The sequence below is a fragment of the Pleurodeles waltl genome, chromosome 10 (genome assembly GCF_031143425.1).
Source record: "Pleurodeles waltl isolate 20211129_DDA chromosome 10, aPleWal1.hap1.20221129, whole genome shotgun sequence".
Lineage (NCBI taxonomy): Eukaryota > Metazoa > Chordata > Amphibia > Caudata > Salamandridae > Pleurodeles > Pleurodeles waltl.
This window is the reverse complement of record NC_090449.1, coordinates 70,771,319-70,783,039: the sequence shown is the minus strand read 5'-3', so window position 1 is coordinate 70,783,039 and position 11,721 is coordinate 70,771,319. Positions and strand designations below refer to the sequence as shown.

The window sequence follows — 11,721 nt, the reverse complement described above, 5'->3', positions numbered from 1 at the left end:
TCTTGCCAAATGTAAAAAATCAATGTCATAAATGGTGAGTATAGAAAGTTAACAAAGGAAAATGCTAAGGCATACAAACACACTAGACTTTACTGACAACACTGAACATGAGCAGTGTCCTGTATTGTTGTTGATGTTTTATTTTTGACATAAAAAGCAGACTTAATTAATGACTAAGCAGCCCTACAAGTCTGTGCACGTCATTAAGTTTTGTATCAGACAACTCATAAATATACTTTAAGAAATATGGACATATATTTCCCTTTAAATATAGCTACTGGATGTCCCAGCATGTCACTGTATATGGTTTGGAGACAGAGGGCCTCATGCTGACTTTGGCGGGCGGCGGAGGCCGCCCTCCAAAGTACCGCCGTCAGAATACCGCTGCGCGGTCAAAAGACCGCTGCGGTAATTCTGAGTTTCCCGCTGGGCTTGCGGGCGACCGCCAGAAGGCAGCCCGCCAACCCAGCGGGAAACCCCCTTCCACGAGGAAGCCGGCTCCGAATGGAGCCGGCGGAGTTGCAGGGGTGCGACGGGTGCAGTGGCACCCGTCGCGATTTTCACTGTCTGCTAAGCAGACAGTGAAAATCTTTGTGGGGCCCTGTTAGGGGGCCCCTGCACTGCCCATGCCAGTGGCATGGGCAGTGCAGGGGCCCCCAGGGGACCCACGACACCCGTTCCCGCCATCCTGGTTCTGGCGGTGAAAATGGAGGATTCCTCAGGCCAGGGGAAAACCGGCGGGAAACCGCCGGTTTCCCTTTTCTGACCACGGCTTTACCGCCGCGGTCAGAATTGGCCTGGATGCACCGCCAGCCTGTTGGCGGTGATTCCGCGGTCCCCGGCCCTGGCGGTCCATGACCGCCAGGGTCGTAATGACCCCCAGAATGTCTTCAGTCACGCCCAGTATATCTCACAAATTTGCCCATATACCTGCTCTTGAGTACAACTGCCCTAACCACACACCTAGCCTACTTCTTAGTCTGCATCTTCTATCTCCTACTAGACCTGCCTCCTAGCAAAATGCCTAAATATTTGGGTTAAGGCAAGCAAAGGCAGCATCCCAGAGAACAGTAACACAACATAAGGGGGCACATTAGACAACTTGTGTGGTACCATGAATAGAGACACCAGAATAAAGGCAATGTGGGAGAAATTAAACAGAATGATGGCTGCAACAAAGCGATGGGAGTGGTTCCCAATGTTTGAGGCTATTAGGGATACATAGAAAACATTAAGGGGCACATTACGACCCTGGTGGTGAAACTGCCTACCGCTGCGGCGACGGCCGTCAAAAGACCATTGCAGCGGCTACCAGACGTCCGCCCTATTATGACCACAGCCGGATTTCTGCCAGAAGGATGGTGGAAATCTGGCTGTAGCCATGCCGGCAGATGGCGGTAAGGTGGCCAGACCGCCGCAGGCCGTATCATGACCCATGATACGGCCTAGCGGTGTTCTGCTGGCAGAACACCGTCCCGTCTCCCGATTCGACAGGGGAGGGGGGTGCTGTGTGTATGTCTGTGCGGGAGTGTATGCGGGTGTGTGTTGCGTGTTGTATGTGTGTGTGCATGTATGGATGTGTGAGTGCATGTATGCTGTGTTGTGTGAATGCATGTGTGCTTGTATGTATGTCAATGTGTGTGTGAATGGATGTATGCATGCGTGGATATATGTGGGAATGAGTGTGTGTATGCGTGTGTGCAGGAAGGTGCGTGTATGTAGTGGGGGGTCTGGAGAGGAAGAGGGGGTGTGGGGGGATCTGGGGAGGGGACGTGGAAGACCCTTATCAGTGACAGGGAAGGGATTCCCTGTCACTGATAGAGCCTACCGCCATGGTTTTCATGGCGATAAGGTTGGCACAAAAACCATGGCGGTAGGCAGGGTCATAATCCCGCAGATGGGCAAGTGACGCCCGCCAGGCTTGAGACTTCGTTACCGCCGTGGCAGGCGTTGTGGTGCATTGGCGGTTTAGCTTTAGCCAAACCGCTAATGTCTTAATATGGAGAAAAGTACCGCCAGCCTATTGGCAGTACTTTCCTCCATATTAACACCGACCGCCGGGGTCATAATGAGCCCCTAAATGTTAGAAATGGGGTCTCTGGTTGGCAGTCAGTTTGCACTCTGTCCAAACAGGGACCCTCACTCTAGTCAGGGCAATGGAGAAAAACACTTAGATAACCCCTGCCTACTCCCTTGGTAGCTTGGCACAAGCAGTCAGGTTTATCTCAGAAGCAATGTGTAAAGTATTTGTACCAACACACATGGTAATACAGTGAAAACACTACAAAATAGACACCACACTAGTTTAGAAAAATAGGTAATATTTATCTAAATCTAACAAGACCAAAACGACAAAAAGCCAATATACACACGTCAAAATATGAATTTTCAAAAGAATAAGAGTCTTACTCCATAAAAAAAAAAAGAAACGTTGATTTTACACAAACTACCTGGTTTGCATCAAAAATAAAGGTGCGCGGGCGAGCGTGCATTGGAAACGTCAGCGATGCATTGATTCCTTACTCGCAAATGAGGCCGTGCGTCATTTCTTCTCAGTTTGGGTAGGCAATGCGTCGCTTTTCTCCCTCTCAAGAGAGCAATGCTTCGATTTCCAGACGGAACATCTCAGATCCGTGCCAATTCACGATGACTTTGACGCCCAGGGACGATGCGTGAGAAATCCGGTCGCACGGTGTTAGAAAACCACGCTATATGGGGTTTGCGTCGTTATCAGCAGCCCCAAGCAGGTGTTGTGTTGTTTCTCCAGCCGTGATGCGTCGATCTCCCAGCCGCCATGCAGGTGGAGCGTCGATTCTTGCCACAAAGCGGGTGACGCGTAGTTTATCAGCCGCAATGCAGATGGTGCTTTGAAAATTTCCCTGCACTGCGTTTTGTGCGTGGATTTCAGCTCTTGTTCTCCCAACTTCACCTTTCAAGGGCCCAGGGACTGGATAGGGCACCACTTAGCAGGGCAGGAGTCTCAGCAGAGAGTCTAGGTGCTGGCAGAGGAAGTCTTTGATGGCCCTGAGACATCAAAACAGGAAGCAAACTCAGTTCAAGCCCCTGGAGATTCTTCTTCAAGCAGGAATGCACAACAAAGTCTTGTCTGTGTCACCTTTCACAGGCAGAAGCAGCAACTGCAGGATAGTCCAACACAGCAAGGTCACAGGCAGGGGCAGCACTTCTCCTTAGCTCTTCTCCTTGGCAGAGGTGCCTCTTGGTTCCAGAAGTGATCTAAAGTCTGGGGTTTTGGGTCACTACGTATACCCCTTTCTGCCTTTGAAGTAGGCAAACTTCAAAGGAAAGTCTCTGTTGTTCATAAGATCCAGCCTTGCCCAGGCCAGGCCCCAACACACCCCAGGGGGTTGGAGACTGCACTGTGTGAGGGCAGGCACAGCCCATGCAGGTATAAGTGACCACTCCACCCTCCACTATAGCTCAGATGGCTCATCAGGATATGCATGCTACACCCCAGCTCCCTTTGTGTCACTGTCTAGAGGAGATTCACAAACAGCCAAACTGTCAGTCTGACCCAGACAGGGAATCCACAAACAGGCAGAGTCACAGAATGTTTTAAGCAAGAAAATGCCAACTTTCTAAAAGTCGCATTTTCAAACTAACAATTTCAAAACCAACTTTACCAAAAGATGTATTTTTAAATTGTGAGTTCAGAGACACTAAACTCCAAATTTCTGTCTGCTCTCAAAGGGAATTTACACTTTAAAAATATTTAAAGGCAGTTCCCATCTTACCCTATGAGATAGGTAGGCCTTGCAACAGTGAAAACCAAATTTGGCAGCATTTCACTGTTAGGACATGTAAAACACATCAGTACATGTCCCACCTTTAACATACACTGCATCCTGCCCATGGGGCTACCTGGGGCCTACATTTGGGGAGACTTACATGTAGAAAAGGGAATGTTTAGGCCTGGCAACTGGGTACACTTGCCAGGTCGAATTGGCAGGTTAAAACTGCACACACAGATACTGCAGTGGCAGGTCTGAACCATGTTTACCGGGCTTCTAATGTGGGTTGCACAACCAGTGCTGCAGGCCCACTAGTAGCATTTAATTTCGAGCCCCTGGGCACCTCTAGGGCATTTTACTATGGACTTACTAGTAAATCAAATATTCCAATCATGGAAAAGCCAATTACACATACACTCTACACAGAAGCACTTGCACTTTAGCACCGGTCAGCAGTGGTAAAGTGCCCAAAGTACCAAAAACTACAGCACACTGTCAAAACATGGGAAGCAGAGGCAAAAAGGACAGGGGAAACCACGGCAAGGATGCAAGGTCTAACATTAACGAATAGGAAAATGTGGCAAAAGTTTTTTTTAAAGATGTGAACAGTTCAAAAATGTACAATGGAAATAAGAGATAGGGTGGGAAATGATGTCCAAGTACATGATGTAGCTGAGTATAAGAACTGGACAAGGGATATGGATATGCCAATTCTCTGCAATTTACTACATTTTAGTTGAAGAACTTGCTGGGGTGTTCAAAAAAGTAGCACACTTGATCGGGTAGTTAACTTGGCAATAGGCATTCAGGAGCCATTATGCTGTGGAATAAAAGTGGTGGATTGGTATTTTCTACATGCGATAAAAGCATATAGTATGGTCAGGGGAAATGGATTAATGGTCAATTTATGCATGAAATAATTTAAGGGATATGTTCGTGGTGTGAATGAATTAGGGATTGCCAGGTCTTTCCAGCTCAGGATAAACCATACCAAATCTAAAGAAAATGTGAGAAATTGGGTTACTGGTTGAGAGGGTGAAACCATACTCAAGCAGCAACCACAATTCTTGTGAGAGTGAAATACAAGCAAACCCCAAATTAACAAGTGCTCAACCCTCTTACAGCTTGGCACAAAAGCAGTCAGGCTTAACCTAGAGGCGATATGCATACTATTTATGCAGCAAACAAACAGTAATAAAGTGAAAACATAACATGAAAAATCCAAGACCAATTTAGAAAAAATAGTGTGAAACGTAATACATTTTTTAACACCACAACGACAAAAATTCAATTAATGGAACTGGAGCTATGCAATTTTAAAGGGTTTGTGAAACTCAAGGACTCAGAAGCAAAAATCGCCAATCGCAGTTATCTGTTTGCAGGAGATCGAGTCAAGTCACAAGTTAAGGCCGACTGCAGTGGAGTGCAGGTCAGGTACAGAGCTGAGTTTGGTCCGCTGACAAAGCACATCGTCATCCTAAGCATCGAGATACAAAGTCCTTGCGTCAAGATGTGTGGGATGGTGTTGAAGAACCGTTGACAAGGTGCTGGGATGTGAGATCCGGTGTTGAGGTGTGTTGCGCTGTGGAGGAGTTGATGATCATCAACGAGGAGCAGTGATGCGGGATCTTGAGTCATTGTACAAGAAGCCAGTGGGGCTTGCCTAAACATGCACTGTGATGCATAACTGCAGCCGGTGTCGGCGTCGAAGAAGGCAATGGTGCTTGCGAGGAAGCAGAGATGCGTTGAGCCCGAGTTGTGTTGCCTTGGCCAGGGTCAATGGCAAGCTGCGTCACACTGCATTCAGGTCACAGAAGCCAGTTATGTCCCTGGGCCATAACAAGGGGCCACTCAAGTGACCCTTAGAGACTTCCTGGAGTTCTGGGTCCACACAGGGAAGCTGGATTCAGCAGAAGGGTCCTGGTGCAGCACCAGCAGGCATTTGGCAGCAAAGTAGTCCTTAGGCAGTAAAGCAGTCCTTGATCAGCAAGCAGGTCACAGCAAGAAGCAAGAAGACCTCAGAGCCGGGCAGTCCTTATTTCTGGCAGAGTTTCACTACAAGGATAAGTAAAAGTCAACAAAGGAATATGTCCAACTTTTTAAATACACAGTACAATGCCCTGTGGGCTGTGTAGGGATAACCCTATGAGTGAAGTATTTAAAAAGAAGGATTAGGCTAGGTAAAATGTTTATTTTGCCAGGTCAAAATGGCAATTTAAAACTGAACACACAGGCTGCAATGGCAGGTCTGAGACAAGTTTCAAAGCCTACTAAAGTGGGTGGCACAATTAGTGCTGTAGGACCACTAGTAGCATTTAATTTACATGTCCTGTGTATGTGTAGTACCTCTTTACTAGGGACTTACAAGTAAATTAAATGTGCCAACTGGGTGTAAGCCTTAAAGGAGAGAGCACAAGCACTTTAGGACTGGTTAGCAGTGGTAAAGTGTCCAGAGTCCTAAAAGCCATCAAAAACAGGTTCAGAAAACGGTAGGGTGAAGGCAAATATTCTGGGGATGACCCTGCAGAGAGAGAGGGCCAATTCCAAGAGAAAATGACATAAAGAATAGGAGCACCCGAACAATGCCTGGCAAGTCTAATTCTTTTCAATATCAAAATAATGAGCTGATAGAAAGGATGCCAGCATGCGGCTGTTAAGAATGTTTCCATGTAGATAATGGAGCATGTTGGATTAGACAAAAAGGTAGAATACGGGGGTGATGCAGGAGACATAATCAAAGATGAATGAATCTATGTGTAACAAATTAAGGTTTCCAGTTTCAAGGACTAAGATCTGCTATCACAAAAACGGGAAAATTAATGTGGCTGGAATTTCTAGAAGGTGCTCTAAAAGTAAAACGAGCGGAATGCTGATATTTAGGGATCCTAGTAGGTAGAAAAAAGGTTGTGGAGTTATACAGAGATTACAGTGAAAATGTACTGTCCTCGCTCTTTGCTTGTGAAATGACAATGGAGCTTTCAAAAACTCAAAGAAAATAGGTCTCGGATGACAGGCAAAAGCGTTGAAAGTGGCACAAGGTCGACGAGAACAGATAGAAACGAGGCAGGTGAAGCCCTTGCGATGGATGTTTTTTTATATTTCAGTATACAGCTCGTCAAGTTTTATACATTGTCTGACATATATGTCACTGTCTAAATATGCTAAGAGACACTGAGGTAGAAGACTGGAATGAGAAAGGTGGCAAGTTCAGGTTTGATGTGCCAGGGTGCAAAGGCAGAAAAAAACATAAACGTAATATTTCCACCTGCACCCAGTGTATTGTTGTTTGGAATTTGTGTGCTACATTTTTGTGGTAATAAGATACATATTAAAAAAGCTATACTGTTAACCAAAATGTTTAACATACCTTTTTAAAATTAGTCTACCGACCACAGGTTCTAATACGACTGGGGCTCTACCACGAGCTGGGCGAGCGTGATGACGTCCTCCGTTCGAAGATGGCCGCCGCCGGTTGCTGCGGAAACGGCGGATGACATCTTGCTTGTTATACATGACGTCAGTGGTAGCTTGCACAGCAGGGCAGCCAAAGTCTCTTTCGTTTAGTCATCCATGTCGAGCAAACACCAGATGACCGCTGACCAGCGCGGATCCATTACACCCAGCTTTCACAGAATTACCCTACTAGGCGCCCTGGAAGAGAGGAGGAGAGGACAGCAACGCAGGGTAGGAGAAGTCTAGAATAGGGTAATTGGGAGGAGTTCAGTCATGCGGGGTTGGTCACAGAAAGGCCTGCGCTGGGACTGGAGAGGCCCTGTCAGAGCTGCACGAGACTCCTTTACTGTTTATAGGATGGTGTGGTTATGACTAGGCGACAGTACGAACTAGAAGAGAGCAGGCACGCTTGTCAGTGCTCTCGAATTTGGAGGCAGACCACATTTTTGAGCTACAAAAATGTGTTTTTTTATATTACCTCCATACACCTTGCCACTTTAAAATTGTGCAGTCTTCTGCAAGGAAATTGACAAATAAAATTTACCAGCAGTTTTTATTTCGGTCAATTACCCTTCTATGTGTTCAGTAATATTTATTTTTATAATAATAATTTTTATATCTTCAAGTCTATTAAGGACATGGAGAGGAGGATTATGCTTCTCTTTCTTTACTGATTATTTTCCAGCAGCCAGTAGAAACATTTAAAACTCGAAACTACATATTCCATGAACTCCAGTAGTCCATTGTCCTGCCCAATCAAGGGCCCGCGCCCTGTATATGTGTTCTTGTGGCCAAAGTCCATTTTGACAAACTGAATCCAACGAAGACCTTCTGGAACCACAGCCCTCCTGAGAGAAAACAAACAATGAAGGAGAATAACTACTGATCATGTACGCAAAATCAAATCAAATCGGGTGTGACATTGAAAATCATCATCTTAACATCATTGTACATTATTCAATATTCATCACACTATAAATTAGCATGTATTACAATATCGTGAATTTTTGACAGGTAGGATAATCCTCGCCTCCGTGTCCTTAATGGGACTGAAAATACTTGACGCATCAACTATAATTGTTTTTATTCTATGTCAGGCTTTGGATTGTGCTAGTTTAAAGCTGAGCCACTACCGCAGATGCAACATAAATAATTGATTTATGATAGAACAACTTAAACGTGGAATTGGAAGACCAAACTGCAGCGGTCATAATATCCTCTAAATGAGTACCCGTACAAAAAGCCTTAGAGGCCATGGCGCCATGCACAGAATGAGTTCTGAAAACAGAGATGGCAGTTCCAGCTTCACCCAGCAACTATTTCTTCCAATGGGCCTGCGTAGCCACTGAGACTGGATAAAAAGGATTCTGTATGGAAATAAGTAATTGACCAGAAAAATCTCTCCGGAATTCCCAAGTACATTCCTCATATGCTTTCAAGCACTTCACTACACATAACTTTTGATAATGAGGGAAAGCAGGGTAGGAACTACAACGTGAAGCAGTTTTTGTGCATCTAGAAATGGAAAATGAAACTCCAGATGGAGTAAATAGTCTACCTGCAAACCCAGAGCTCGCACAGCCAATACACATCTACAGGAAATTAGACATAGGAGAAGTGTCAGCTTTGCGGACAGTTGTTTGCGAGATAGGTCTTCATTTGCAGGCCAAGCCTTCAAAAAATGCAAAACAACATCAACATCCCATAACTTAGTATACTTTGGGTGCAGAGGACGAACCATCCTAATGCCCCTGAGAAGTTTACTTACCAAGTGATGCTCCCCCACTGGCTTACCATTTAAATGTGGATGGCCTGCAGAAACAGCAGATCTAAAATTATTAATGGTCGTGTAAGCCAGACCTATTCCAATAAAGCAAAATTACAATAATATGTATCTCAGCCCCCAAGGGATCAATACTCTGTTCACCATTCCAACATGTTCATCTCTTCCACAACGCCTCATATCGCTTATGAGTGGAGGGAGCCCAACATTGTGACAAAAAGAGCATTGAGATTTCTAAAACTCCTAGCATTTGCCTACGTTGCCTGAAAGTATCCACGCCATCAGGGACAACCGATCTGTCATTACCAATGGATGAGGATGGCCCGACGGTTGGAGAGAAGAGTCAGAACTGAATTCGAATTGGAGGAGCACAAGAGAATGACATTGCTACTGGAAACCACAGCTGGGCTTTCCAGCATGGAGTCACTAAGATAGTCTCTGCCACTTGCTTCTTCACCTGATAAAGTACTCTCTGAATCAAGGAGAATGGAGGGAAAGCATAGAGGAGTCCATTCGCCCAAAACTGGAGGAATGCATCGGATCCCGCTGCTAAGGGGTCCAAGTCTCCCAACTAGAAGAGAGCGAGTTGAGCACTCAGATTATTCAGAAATAGATGTATCATACACAGGACCTAAAGCTGATTCAAGTCGTGAAAGATGTGGGGACAGATTTTCCAGTCACTGGAGTCCCACAGGAAGTGAGAATTTCAGTCTGCTACTACATTAGAGCACCCCGGAATGTATTACGCGGTCACAGAAATCTCGTGCTGGTGACAATAATGCCAAAAATCCTCGGCCATTTTGACCAGCTTACGAGATTTCGTTCCCCCTAGTCGATTTATATATCGGATCGCCGATAAGTTGTCCATGCGGAGAAGAATACAGCATTTCACTTTGCGTGGGAAAAGGGATCGGATCGCCGTAGTAACTCTAGACAGTTGTTGTGTAGGCTCAGTTCCTAGGGAGACCATCTGCCCCCCTCCCTCCTGAACCACAATGAGCACCCCAACCCGAACGTCTGGCATGTGATTCCATGACAATTTCCGGAAGTAGCACAAAAATCCCTTTTCTCTTCCACTCATCCACGTGTTCTAACCACCAGGCTAGCTCCCTCCTGGCTTCCTCTGATAGTAGTATCTTTTCTGAATATGTTAATCCCGTCTGAAGAGGCAAAGTCTTTAGGCATTGGAGGGCCCGCTAATGAAGGTGTTCTGTAAAGATGCCCTGGATGGAGGAAGCTAAAAGGCCTAAAAAGCGTGCTAGAATCCTCAATGATATTGTCGGAGAGGCATTGGCTCTCCTCAACTCTTTCTTGATGGAAATCTGTTTCAACAGGGTTGATCTCAACTGGGCTCTAATGGAGTGCACCTGAAAGCCTAAGAATTCTATGGTCTGGGATGGACTCATGATTGATTTGTCTGAGTTGATGATAAAACTGAGGTTCTTCAACAGTTGGATAGTCCACGAAAGGTGCAGAAGGACAATGGTTTATTTTTGCGCCATGATTGGAATATTGTCGAGATATATAATTAAATGGACCCCTCTTTCTCTGAGATGCTGAACTACAGGTCTTAGAAGTTTGGTGAAACACCATGGGTCTGACGAAAGACCAAAGGGAAGGGCGGTGAATTCATACCACTGGTTTTGCCAGTAAAACTGAAGAAATCACCAATGAGGGGGAACATAGGGACTGTCAACTATAAGTCCTTTAGATCGAGGCTCACCAACCGGTTGCCTTCCTGTAACAGATCTTGGACTACATGAATGCCCTTCATTTTGAAATGGCGGTACACTATCCAAGAGTTAAAATTTTGAGGTTCAGGACAAGGTGGGATCCACTGCCTTTTTTCTGAACCAAGAAGACTGTACTGAGAAGCTGACTAGTTACGCGACCCCCAGCGTGTTGGCTGTTCTTATGGAGGATATCTGAACATTATAAATAGGCTGTTCCTTTGGAGGATTTCTGAACAGTACTAATAAAACTTGGACCTTGATACAAACACAAGTTTGGTTGATAATTTACGAAGAAGACTGGATATACGTACAACGTCTAACTCTGTTTTTATACCACGAGTGCTACGACTTTTGTTTGTACTGAGAAAACCTAGGAGAGGTCCTGACTGTCACTTGCTTGAGAAGTAGCAAGTGAATATTGTCATCTATGAAACTGCTCTCTGCTTGGGAAAAAAAGAAGAGGGAAGGGGAGAATACCTTGACCCGAGGAGGAATAGCATTCCAATGTGTAACCCTGCACTGTTTGCAGAACCCATGGGTCCTGTGTAATTAGTTCCCAGGCATGTAAATGAAACCTTAGCCCCCCCACCCAACTAGAACAACCTCTAATAATGAGATAACTTTTACCTGAGTAAGTGGAATCAGACATTGGAACCTCCATGGTATCCGCCACGGTGGGCTTGACCACAGCCACCTGCAGTACGTGTGGGGTAGAAATAGGTTGAGTTGTAGTAGGTACCACAACCTTTGTGGGGGTAGCCTCTTGAAGCCTGGTTGAAGACACGGCCTGGTGGTTGTCCTCTGAAGCACCCGGCCTTGGCAAAAAGGCCACTATTGAGCATCTTCCTCATGGAGGTCTGGGCTTTATCTAGTGCGGAAAACGTGGTGACATATTTCTCTAGATCTTTCACAAATTTGTCTCAGAACAAGAGACTGCCAAAGTGCCTGCCTCTGTAGAGGTCAGTTCATCCAATTTTGGATCGATGCACATTAAAAATTACTT

At 45.5% G+C, this 11,721-nt stretch overlaps 1 protein-coding gene across 2 annotated transcripts in view; it reads left to right on the top strand.

Moving 5' to 3' along the window:
• The first annotated feature begins 7,319 nt into the window (after positions 1-7,319).
• LOC138261081 (testis-expressed protein 47-like) overlaps positions 7,320-11,721 on the top strand; it is a 124,218-nt gene continuing 119,816 nt past the window's right edge. For both annotated transcript variants that reach the window (XM_069209709.1, XM_069209711.1), the window contains exon 1: positions 7,320-7,433. In XM_069209709.1, the coding sequence (XP_069065810.1) occupies positions 7,320-7,433 (114 nt within the window). The remainder of the gene's footprint in view (positions 7,434-11,721) is intronic.